The 12,260-nt window shown below is 47.8% G+C and overlaps 1 protein-coding gene across 2 annotated transcripts in view; it reads left to right on the top strand.

The window, feature by feature from the left end:
- abcc10 (ATP binding cassette subfamily C member 10) overlaps positions 1-11,493 on the top strand; it is a 31,813-nt gene extending 20,320 nt beyond the window's left edge. The window contains exons 15-22 of one of the 2 annotated variants that reach the window (XR_001923682.2): positions 1,120-1,463; positions 2,913-3,082; positions 5,012-5,172; positions 6,119-6,368; positions 8,147-8,292; positions 8,359-8,456; positions 10,728-10,840; positions 11,180-11,273. Coding sequence is in view for 1 of the 2 variants with exons in the window: in NM_001142122.1 (NP_001135594.1) it covers positions 1,120-1,463; positions 2,913-3,082; positions 5,012-5,172; positions 6,115-6,368; positions 8,147-8,292; positions 8,359-8,456; positions 10,728-10,840; positions 11,180-11,315 (1,422 nt within the window). In the remaining variant the exon portion in view is untranslated. Of the gene's footprint in view, positions 1-1,119; positions 1,464-2,912; positions 3,083-5,011; positions 5,173-6,114; positions 6,369-8,146; positions 8,293-8,358; positions 8,457-10,727; positions 10,841-11,179 lie in introns of both variants that reach the window. The other variant, NM_001142122.1, reaches the window with a different exon arrangement.
- Positions 11,494-12,260: the final 767 nt, after the last annotated feature.

The following is a 12,260-nucleotide window of genomic DNA, read 5'->3' as shown; positions in this document are numbered from 1 at the left end:
CTAATGGCACCGACGTGTTTATGGGTCAGTCCCCCCTAGGCCCAAACTGTACTAATGGTACCGACGTGTTTATGGGTCGGTCCCCCCTAGGCCCAAACTGTACTAATGGCACCGACGTGTTTATGGGTCAGTCCCCCCTAGGCCCAAACTGTACTAATGGCACCGACGTGTTTATGGGTCAGTCCCCCCTAGGCCCAAACTGTACTAATGGCAGTGACGTGTTTATGGGTCAGTCCCCCCTAGGCCCAAACTGTACTAATGGCACCGACGTGTTTATGGGTCAGTCCCCCCTAGGCCCAAACTGTACTAATGGCAGTGACGTGTTTATGGGTCAGTCCCCCCTAGGCCCAAACTGTACCAATGGCACCGACGTGTTTATGGGTCGGTCCCCCCTAGGCCCAAACTGTACTAATGGCACCGACGTGTTTATGGGTCAGTCCCCCCTAGGCCCAAACTGTACTAATGGTACCGACGTGTTTATGGGTCAGTCCCCCCTAGGCCCAAACTGTACCAATGGCACCGACGTGTTTATGGGTCGGTCCCCCCTAGGCCCAAACTGTACCAATGGCACCGACGTGTTTATGGGTCAGTCCCCCCTAGGCCCAAACTGTACTAATGGTACCGACGTGTTTATGGGTCAGTCCCCCCTAGGCCCAAACTGTACCAATGGCACCGACGTGTTTATGGGTCGGTCCCCCCTAGGCCCAAACTGTACTAATGGCAGTGACGTGTTTATGGGTCAGTCCCCCCTAGGCCCAAACTGTACTAATGGCAGTGACGTGTTTATGGGTCAGTCCCCCCTAGGCCCAAACTGTACTAATGGCACCGACGTGTTTATGGGTCAGTCCCCCCTAGGCCCAAACTGTACTAATGGCAGTGACGTGTTTATGGGTCAGTCCCCCCTAGGCCCAAACTGTACTAATGGCACCGACGTGTTTATGGGTCAGTCCCCCCTAGGCCCAAACTGTACTAATGGTACCGACGTGTTTATGGGTCAGTCCCCCCTAGGCCCAAACTGTACTAATGGCAGTGACGTGTTTTTGGGTCCGTTCCCCTTTAATGGTACTACTACCAGATTTTAATAGTAACATATTTAATGTATATGTGTTTCCCTTTCAGGCCACAGTTAGTTTCTTCGATAGCACACCCATAGGCCGGATCATTAACCGCTTCTCCTCGGACCTGTACTGTGTGGATGACTCTCTGCCTTTTGTCCTCAATATATTCCTGGCCTTTACGTTCGGCTTGCTGGGAATGCTGGTTATGATCAGTTACGGCCTGCCGTGGATCCTGCCGGTACTTCTCCCGCTCTGTTTGCTGTACTATTACCTACAGCGCTTTTACAGACACTCCTCCCGCGAGCTGAAGAGGCTGCAAAGCATAACTCTGTCTCCCATATACACACATTTCTCTGAGACGCTGACTGGACTTACCACAATTCGAGCGACTCGCCATGCGGACCGGTAATTAGGCCACATAGGTCACTCCTTATACACTAATATGAAAATCATTTTAAAGGGTATTTCTAGGTGGAATAAAGCTATTGCTAATTTTTTCTTACAAGGATACAACCCATACCCCTAGTAAAGTAATCCAGTCATTCATACCTATATATTCCCAGGTACATAGATCAGATTCTCTGTACTTCTTTCTCTTGTGCTGCTCTCTTTCCCATGGTCAGGCAGGAACCTCCCCCTGGGTAAGTGAATCCAATCTTCCCCCAGTACTTACCAAGGTACAGAGCTCTGATTCTCTGTACTTCCTGCTCCTGGGCTGCTCTCTTTCCCATGGTCAGACAGGAACCTCCCCCTGGGTAAGTGAATCCAATCTCCCCCCAGTACTTACCCAGGTACAGAGCTCTGATTCTCTGTACTTCCTGCTCCTGGGCTGCTCTCTTTCCCATGGTCAGGCAGGAACCACCCCCCAGTACTTACCCAGGTACAGAGCTCTGATTCTCTGTACTTCCTGCTCCTGAGATGCTCTCTTTCCCATGGTCAGGCACGAACCTCCCCCTGGGTAAGTGAATCCAATCTCCCCCCAGTACTTACCCAGGTACAGAGCTCTGATTCTCTGTACTTCCTGCTCCTGGGCTGCTCTCTTTCCCATGGTCAGGCAAGAACCTCCCCCTGGGTAAGTGAATCCAATCTCCCCCCAGTACTTACCCAGGTACAGAGCTCTGATTCTCTGTATTTCCTGCTCCTGGGCTGCTCTCTTTCCCATGGTCAGGCAGGTACCTCCCCCTGGGTAAGTGAATCCAATCTCCCCCCAGTACTTACCCAGGTACAGAGCTCTGATTCTCTGTACTTCCTGCTCCTGGGCTGCTCTCTTTCCCATGGTCAGGCAGGAACCTCCCCCTGGGTAAGTGAATCTAATCCCCCCCAGTACTTACCCAGGTACAGAGCTCTGATTCTCTGTACTTCCTGCTCCTGGGCTGCTCTCTTTCCCATGGTCAGGCAGGTACCTCCCCCTGGGTAAGTGAATCCAATCTCCCCCCAGTACTTACCCAGGTACAGAGCTCTGATTCTCTGTACTTCCTGCTCCTGGGCTGCTCTCTTTCCCATGGTCAGGCAGGTACCTCCCCCTGGGTAAGTGAATCCAATCTCCCCCCAGTACTTACCCAGGTACAGAGCTCTGATTCTCTGTACTTCCTGCTCCTGGGCTGCTCTCTTTACGAGTGGTTTCTCTTTGTTAATATGCTCCACCACAGACTTACCATGGGAAAGAGAGCAGCCCAGGAGCAGAAAATACACAGAGTCAGAGTTCTGTACTAGTTGCTACAGTAGCTATGGGTAAGTAATGGGGATTATACTGGTTACAGGAAATGGGACCTAGATTTTATCACATATGGACACTGCGCGTGTATTTTTGTGGCTGTTTGTGCGCTGCTTTAAATCTCCCCTATTTCTGTGCAGGTTTGAGGCTGAGTGTGTGTCTCGGCTGGAGGTTAATCAGCGCTGCATGTTTGCCAGTAATGCAGCCGTGCAGTGGTTAGACATCCGTCTGCAGATGATTGGGGTCATGGTGGTGGCAGCTATTTCCGTTATTGCTATAATCCAGCACCAGAGAAAATCAGGGGATCCAGGTAAGGAGCGAGCAGATCTTACATAGTTACATCGGGTTGAAAAAAGACCCATCCGGTCCTGGACCTTTGTTTCCCTTTACATGATCCAGTCTCTATTGAATTCCCTCCCGAGTGACCCACGCGTCAGTAGCTAAATTACTAGAACTGGGTATATTAAAGGGGAAGCCTTCATTATCTGGCTCCTCAGATGTATAGACAGATGGGAAATAAGAGTTCAAAATTTCTGCTTTTTCCCCGTTCTCATCAACCAACTTACCCCCCCGTGATAATAAGGTTCCCACCCCTTCTTGCTTCATTTTTTTTTTACTATTTACATATTTGGATTCCTTTTACCCCTAGCTGCAATTCCCCTTTCCATCTTGCTGTTTTATTTGCCCCCCTTGTACTGGATGAAAGTCCCAGCTGCCCCAGCTAAATTGAATGCTTTAACAGCAGGTTTTTTCTTACCAACCCCGACACTAACTCTTTTATTCAGCCATAAAGGTTTTGCTTTGCGATGCCTCTCCTTGCTTACAAGGGGAATATACTGACCTGTATACCTGCAAAGCAACATTATATCAATGATCACTGTTCCCCAAATGCCCCCCCCCCCCACACAAATTTTAGAGATGAGTTCAGTGTTATTAGATATCACCAGATCCAAAATAGACTCATTCCTAGTGGGTTCTTGAACCGCCTGAAATACAAAGTTGCCATTTAGCATAGTTACAAACCTACTAGCTGTTTCTGACTTAGCCGCCCCATTACTCCAGTCAATGTCCGGATAATTAAAGTCCCCCATAATAACAACGTGACCCAGTTGTGAAGCCTCCTCCATTTGCAACAGTAGCTGGGTCTCATCCCCCTCATCTATACGGGGTGGCTTATAGCATACACCAATGATCATTTTGTTTGTAACCTTCAGCCCTACTGAAATCTCCTGGTAATGTCTTTATTACATGGCTTTAAATCTGACTTTACATAAAGACAAACCCCTCCACCCTTTTTAATCTCTCTGTCCTTCCTAAACAGGGTGTAACCATTTAAATTCCCCACCCAGTTTCATGTTTCATCCCACTGCCCCCTCTACACTAGCTTTCCCATAAAACTCTAGCTCACCCCCTACACCTTGCCTAGTTTAAACACTCCCCCATTCTTTTAGCCATTCCCTCAACTAGCACAGCGGACCCCCTTCCATTGAGGTGCAATCCGTCACAGGTATTTGAACCTTCTACATTATCTGATACATCTTTGGCTGATTGCTACTTTCTCCTTTTACAGCTCTCTAAGCTGTTAGCAGCCAGTAACCAATCTGTGACTTGTTGGGAGGTGGGGACATATGGGACATAACTGTTCAGTTAGTTTGCTACTGAATCTTACCTGCAGGCTCACAAACTAACTGAAGCTTAACAGTTGTGTCCCATGTGGCCCTCTCTAAAGTCACTGGGGGTCATTTATAAACACTCAGCAAGTTTGCACCCGGCCAGTTACTCATGGCAACCAATCAGATAATTGCTTTCAGTGTTTAACCTGCAGCTGGCTGGAAAAATGTAACCGCTGATTGGTTGCTATGGGTAAATGCAAATGTTCCCAGTGTTTATAAATGAGCCCCAGTGACTGACTAAGAGGTTATAGAGCTGAAAGCAGGCAGTAGTGTTCTGGCTATTCTTTATTTGGATAATTGGGCAAACATTTTTTCTAATGGCCTGTAGCCAATCAGAGATTTAGCAAGCACACAGGGCTAAAGCTCACAGCCAATCAAAGCTATACAACCTTCTTAACTTAATTGTTTTACAGTTGATTTACAGAACTAGAGGAGCTGCCAGACTGACTGGTAGAATGTTTATTATTGAAATGTTAATGCCAACTCCAATAGGAACAGGAACCCAATCTGCTCTGTATGGAAGTAAATTCCTATTTCCAATATATTTATCTAATATTTCTCTCCAGGTCTGGTGGGACTGGCTCTGTCCTATGCTCTCTCTATCACCGGCATCCTCTCCGGCCTCATTTCCTCCTTCACCCAAACAGAAGCCATGATGGTGAGTGTGGAGAGAACAGAGGAATATTCCACTACTCTCCCCTCTGAGTCGGCAGAAGGTTCCCTGCAGGTGAGTGAGTACTTTGTACCCTTCATTTAAAATAAAAGATCACTGGAATTAACATCACTGGATCATGTGACCAGAAGGCTTAGTTCTTCAGAAGGCAAACAGCACCTACAGGTCTTGTGTAATGTTGTGCATTTGTACATAGTACAGCAGCATCTAGATTGAGATTGAATTTACTGTATTTGACCATGGGTAAGAGAGCAGCCCAGGAGCAGGAAGTACAGAGAATCAGAGCTCTGTACCTGGGTAAGTACTGGGGGGAGATTGGATTCACTTACCCAGGGGGAGGTTCCTGCCTGACCATGGGAAAGAGAGCAGCCCAGGAGCAGGAAGTACAGAGAATCAGAGCTCTGTACCTGGGTAAGTACTGGGGGGAGATTGGATTCACATACCCAGGGGGAGGTTCCTGCCTGACCATGGGAAAGAGAGCAGCCCAGGAGCAGGAAGTACAGAGAATCAGAGCTCTGTACCTGGGTAAGTACTGGGGGAGATTGGATTCACATACCCAGGGGGAGGTTCCTGCCTGACCATGGGAAAGAGAGCAGCCCAGGAGCAGGAAGTACAGAGAATCAGAGCTCTGTACCTGGGTAAGTACTGGGGGGAGATTGGATTCACTTACCCAGGGGGGGGTTCCTGCCTGACCATGGGAAAGAGAGCAGCCCAGGAGCAGGAAATACAGAGAATCAGAGCTCTGTACCTGGGTAAGTACTGGGGGGAGATTGGATTCACTTACCCAGGGGGAGGTTCCTGCCTGACCATGGGAAAGAGAGCAGCCCAGGAGCAGGAAGTACAGAGAATCAGAGCTCTGTACCTGGGTAAGTACTGGGGGGAGATTTAAGTTCACAGTTTTCTTATAACAATTGGACCACCAAAGGCACTTCACACACATCACACATCAGATGAGTCCAAGCCAGTACATGTAACATACAGACCTTTTTTAATCAGGTAGAATTGGACTGGCCCACTAACGGTCATATTGAGTTCAGGAACGTGGTTCTGTGCTATCGCCTGGGGCTTCCCAACGCACTGGACGGTATCAGTTTCACCATCTCTCCAGGGGAAAAGATTGGGATTGTGGGTAGAACCGGCTCTGGGAAGTCCACTCTGTTCCTGGCGCTGTTCCGAATGATGGAGCTGAAGGAGGGGAGTATTCTGATTGACAACGTACCCTCCCACCTGCTGAATCTGGAATTGCTGCGGTGAGAGCTTCTACATTCTCTTGTGCTCCAGGCTTTGTATTTGCCCCGAGCAGTAGCCATAGCGAGCCATAAACTGGAACGTTCATTAGTCTAGTACTGTGTAGTAGCCATAGCGAGCCATAAACTGGAACGTTCATTAGTCTAGTACTGTGCAGTAGTCATAGCAAGCCATAAACTGGAACGTTCATTAGTCTAGTACTGTGCAGTAGTCATAGCAAGCCATAAACTGGAACGTTCATTAGTCTAGTACTGTGCAGTAGCCATAGCGAGCCATAAACTGGAACGTTCATTAGTCTAGTACTGTGCAGTAGCCAAAGCGAGCCATAAACTGGAACATTCATTAGTCTAGTACTGTGCAGTAGTCATAGCAAGCCATAAACTGGAACATTCATTAGTCTAGTACTGTGCAGTAGTCATAGCAAGCCATAAACTGGAACGTTCATTAGTCTAGTACTGTGCAGTAGTCATAGCAAGCCATAAACAGGAATGTCATTCGTCTAGTACTGTACAGTAGTCATAGCAAGCCATAAACAGGAACATTCATTAGTCTAGTACTGTGCAGTAAGTCATAGCAAGCCATAAACAGGAACGTTCATTAGTCTAGTACTGTGCAGTAGTCATAGCAAGCCATAAACTGGAACGTTCATTAGTCTAGTACTGTGCAGTAGTCATAGCAAGCCATAAACTGGAACGTTCATTAGTCTAGTACTGTGCAGTAGTCATAGCAAGCCATAAACAGGAACGTTCATTAGTCTAGTACTGTGCAGTAAGTCATAGCAAGCCATAAACTGGAACGTTCATTAGTCTAGTACTGTGCAGTAGTCATAGCGAGCCATAAACTGGAAAGTTCCTTAGTCTAGTACTGTGCAATAGTCATAGCAAGCCATAAACAGGAACGTTCATTAGTCTAGTACTGTGCAGTAGTCATAGCAAGCCATAAACAGGAACGTTCATTAGTCTAGTACTGTGCAGTAGTCATAGCAAGCCATAAACAGGAACGTTCATTAGTCTAGTACTGTGCAGTAGTCATAGCGAGCCATAAACTGGAAAGTTCCTTAGTGTAGTACTGTGCAGTAGTCATAGCAAGCCATAAACTGGAACGTTCATTAGTCTAGTACTGTACAGTAGTCATAGCAAGCCATAAACAGGAACGTTCATTAGTCTAGTACTGTACAGTAGTCATAGCAAGCCATAAACAGGAACGTTCATTAGTCTAGTACTGTACAGTAGTCATAGCAAGCCATAAACAGGAACGTTCATTAGTCTAGTACTGTGCAGTAGTCATAGCAAGCCATAAACAGGAACGTTCATTAGTCTAGTACTGTGCAGTAGTCATAGCGAGCCATAAACTGGAAAGTTCCTTAGTGTAGTACTGTGCAGTAGTCATAGCAAGCCATAAACTGGAACGTTCATTAGTCTAGTACTGTACAGTAGTCATAGCGAGCCATAAACTGGAACGTTCATTAGTCTAGTACTGTACAGTAGTCATAGCAAGCCATAAACAGGAACGTTCATTAGTCTAGTACTGTACAGTAGTCATAGCAAGCCATAAACAGGAACGTTCATTAGTCTAGTACTGTACAGTAGTCATAGCAAGCCATAAACAGGAACGTTCATTAGTCTAGTACTGTGCTGCCTAGTAACAGTGTAACATAAGCAGCTGAATACATTGTGCAGGTATCTCTGTATGTATATAATATATACAGGTATATAAATGTACATGTGACTTATATCCTGGTTATTGCTGCTTCATTCCTCTCTGCTCACTGCCCCTCCAGGTCCCGGCTGGCTATTATTCCCCAGGATGCTTTCTTGTTCAGTGGGAGTGTCCGCGTCAACCTGGATCCTCTGTCTTATCACACAGATGTGGAAATTCTCAAAGTTCTGGATCAGTGTCACCTTCAGGATGTAGTGAGGCGCATTGGTGAGTGTGAGTGTGGGCAGGGAATTAGACTGCTCCATACGTATCCCTAATCCGTGTGTCCTGCAGGTGGCCTGGATGCTGACGTTGGAGACAGAGGGAAAAACTTCTCTCTAGGACAGAGGCAACTCCTGTGCCTCGCCAGAGCCCTCCTTACCCATGCCAAGGTAAGGTCTCCTGGGGAACAAACGTCAGGATGCGTTTGATTAGTCACATGAGGTGCTCTGTATGTTACATGCTATAGAGGTTTAACATAATGGAGGATTCGGTGGGATATCTGTTGTCTTCTGTAGATAGACATTAGTGTGTTAGGCTCTGGATATGGAGCTGTGGGTGGGTTATCTGTTTGTTAGCGTAGAAGGAGCTATTGGGTGGGTTAGTACTTGGGTACCAGTAATGGAGCAATTGGGTGGGTTAGTACTCAGGTACCAGTGATGGAGCAATGGGGTGGGTTAGTACTTGGGTACCAGTGATGGAGCAATTGGGTGGGTTAGTACTTGGGTACCAGTGACGGAGCAATTGGGTGGGTTAGTACTTGGGTACCAGTGATGGAGCAATTGGGTGGGTTAGTACTCTGGTACCAGTGATGGAGCAATTGGGTGGGTTAGTACTTGGGTACCAGTGATGGAGCAATTGGGTGGGTTAGTACTTGGGTACCAGTGACGGAGCAATTGGGTGGGTTAGTACTTGGGTACCAGTGATGGAGCAATTGGGTGGGTTAGTACTTGGGGTACCAGTGACGGAGCAATTGGGTGGGTTAGTACTTGGGTACCAGTGATGGAGCAATTGGGTGGGTTAGTACTTGGGTACCAGTGATGGAGCAATTGGGTGGGTTAGTACTTGGGTACCAGTGACGGAGCAATTGGGTGGGTTAGTACTTGGGTACCAGTGACGGAGCAATTGGGTGGGTTAGTACTTGGGTACCAGTGACGGAGCAATTGGGTGGGTTAGTACTTGGGTACCAGTGATGGAGCAATTGGGTGGGTTAGTACTCGGGTACCAGTGATGGAGCAATTGGGTGGGTTAGTACTTGGGTACCAGTGATGGAGCAATTGGGTGGGTTAGTACTTGGGTACCAGTGATGGAGCAATTGGGTGGGTTAGTACTTGGGTACCAGTGATGGAGCAATTGGGTGGGTTAGTACTTGGGTACCAGTGATGGAGCAATTGGGTGGGTTAGTACTTGGGTACCAGTGATGGAGCAATTGGGTGGGTTAGTACTTGGGTACCAGTGATGGAGCAATTGGGTGGGTTAGTACTTGGGTACCAGTGATGGAGCAATTGGGTGGGTTAGTACTCGGGTACCAGTGATGGAGCAATTGGGTGGGTTAGTACTTGGGTACCAGTGATGGAGCAATTGGGTGGGTTAGTACTTGGGTACCAGTGATGGAGCAATTGGGTGGGTTAGTACTTGGGTACCAGTGATGGAGCAATTGGGTGGGTTAGTACTTGGGTACCAGTGATGGAGCAATTGGGTGGGTTAGTACTTGGGTACCAGTGATGGAGCAATTGGGTGGGTTAGTACTTGGGTACCAGTGATGGAGCAATTGGGTGGGTTAGTACTTGGGTACCAGTGATGGAGCAATTGGGTGGGTTAGTACTTGGGTACCAGTGATGGAGCAATTGGGTGGGTTAGTACTCTGGTACCAGTGATGGAGCAATTGGGTGGGTTAGTACTCTGGTACCAGTGATGGAGCAATTGGGTGGGTTAGTACTTGGGTACCAGTGACGGAGCAATTGGGTGGGTTAGTACTCGGGTACCAGTGATGGAGCAATTGGGTGGGTTAGTACTCGGGTACCAGTGATGGAGCAATTGGGTGGGTTAGTACTCGGGTGCCAGTGATGGAGCAATTGGGTGGGTTAGTACTCGGGTGCCAGTGATGGAGCAATTGGGTGGGTTAGTACTCGGGTGCCAGTGATGGAGCAATTGGGTAGGTTAGTACTTGGGCCCTGGGTACAAAGAGCCACAGCAGGCTGATTAAGCCATATTAACCCCTAATGGACATAGGATTTCCACCATTTGCAGTGCAATAGCACAAATAGGGTGTTAATAGAACTGATTGTAGGAGGGTAGCAAGCCTTACTGCCCCGCCAGTCACTGTACAGTTACCGCTATAACTGGTTCTTTACTCATTTTCTGCATGGCTCATTAGCATATTAGAGTAATTAGCAAGGTTTTCTAAAGTTACTTATCCAGGAGTAGTGTTGAAGGCGGTTAATAATGACAGGTATGCCCCTTTGGTTTAACCCAGACTCATGAGCCTGACCCCCATCAGGAAAGCTTGAACCCATTTGGTACCTCTCAGCATTTGTAGCTCCACCCCAATTGGCTTTATTTAGATTTATTATCTATTTTCCTCCCTCTTTCCCCCCCCCCCCCCCCCCCCCATGGGGTCCTTTCTCTCTCTTTATGCTGTGTCTCCTCTGTGCCCGGTGCAGATTCTGTGCATAGATGAGGCCACGGCGAGTGTGGATCACCAGACAGACGAGCTTCTGCAGAGAACTATCCGGGAGAGGTTCCGAGAGCGCACGGTGCTGACCATTGCACACAGGTTACTTTCCCTTTACTCTGCAGGGCCAGCCCCTCCGTACCCAGATGCCCCTGTAGTAGCTGACCACCCACAATGCATTGGCACAGCCTAGGTGCTAAGTCTCTCCCTCACTAACACAGTGGTACACCCCGGGCATAAGAAAACTCCTCCTCTGCTTAAGTCCCTCCCACATGACAGAAAGCCACGCCCTCTCCCCTATGACCGCACCAAACACATCTCTGAGCACATTCACCATGTTGTGGGTTGATCCGGTAACCTCCTCCCCATGGCTTGTTAACCCTTTAACCCACACAGAATGTTATATAACTGCCATTTACAGGCCCATTTATCTTCCCACAGGCTGAACACTATAATGGACTCCGACCGAGTGCTGGTGATGCATGCTGGGAAATTGGTTGAACTGGACTCCCCAGCAAACCTCAGCAAAAGGGAAGACTCTAATTTCTACCGACTAATACACAGCGGGCAGCTATAAGTACAGATCCTGGGAGCAGGGTGATGAGGGAGGGGCCTTTATTAAGTGGGGGTGGAGCTTGCGTGGTTTACAAGAGAGCAGCTGCCCCTGGGCCCCCTACACTGGCCCTCTCTATAGGATCCGCCTGTTTTAAGGTGGTCCATATTTTATCTTCCCCTTTAAACTGACAGCCAGTGAATAAGGGTCTCCTCATTTCCCAGAACTCTCTTTATTTCCTCTGTTCATGAGTTGGGTTTACTTCCCCTTGGGCAGTATCAATGTTATTGTAGGGTGAAATCATAGGGGATTGTTGCTCAGGATATTCTCTGTTATGTTTGTGGGAGATTCATGTTATATATGAAAGAACCGAAGTTGCCATATGTTAAGGTTCAGTCTCTATAGTGCTGGGGGTCTACACCATTGGGGGGTGCTGCTGCCACAGTGTCTGGGAAGAGTTTATCATGGCTGATTAAAGCAAAATGGCTGTCATTTAATATAAATGGCGAGCTAAGGGGGTCCTGCTGCTACAGTAAGTTACCCTGCCCTGTTATATTCTACCAATGATAAACCCGTATATTCCCTTAACAGTAGAGGGCGCACTCCACTGGGTGTAGAGACAAACTAGCTGTGGTTACCCATAATCATGCCAGTTAGTGGGCTGTACGAACTGGATTCAACTTCTACTGGTTAAAGGAGAAGGAAAGTAATTTTGCCATTTTACTGCCAATAGATTCGCCACATTAGTGCCACCTAGAACCCTATATTTATTCTGCAGAAAGCTTTACCTGCCTGAGTAACAGTCCTAGAAGCTCCCTCTGTTTGTTTAAGATAGCAGCTGCCATTTTAGCTTGGTCTTCATAGCTTCCTGCTGCAGCTCTGGCCCTTATAGCTGAGAATACACATTCCTAAGGGAGGGGGAGAAGGAGAGAGCTGCGCAGACTCTGGCCCCCGGGAATGAAGGATATT

This window comes from Xenopus tropicalis, chromosome 5 (assembly GCF_000004195.4).
Source record: "Xenopus tropicalis strain Nigerian chromosome 5, UCB_Xtro_10.0, whole genome shotgun sequence".
Taxonomy (NCBI): domain Eukaryota; kingdom Metazoa; phylum Chordata; class Amphibia; order Anura; family Pipidae; genus Xenopus; species Xenopus tropicalis.
Note: the sequence above shows the minus strand (reverse complement) of the source record. Positions and strands in the feature narration are given on the sequence as shown.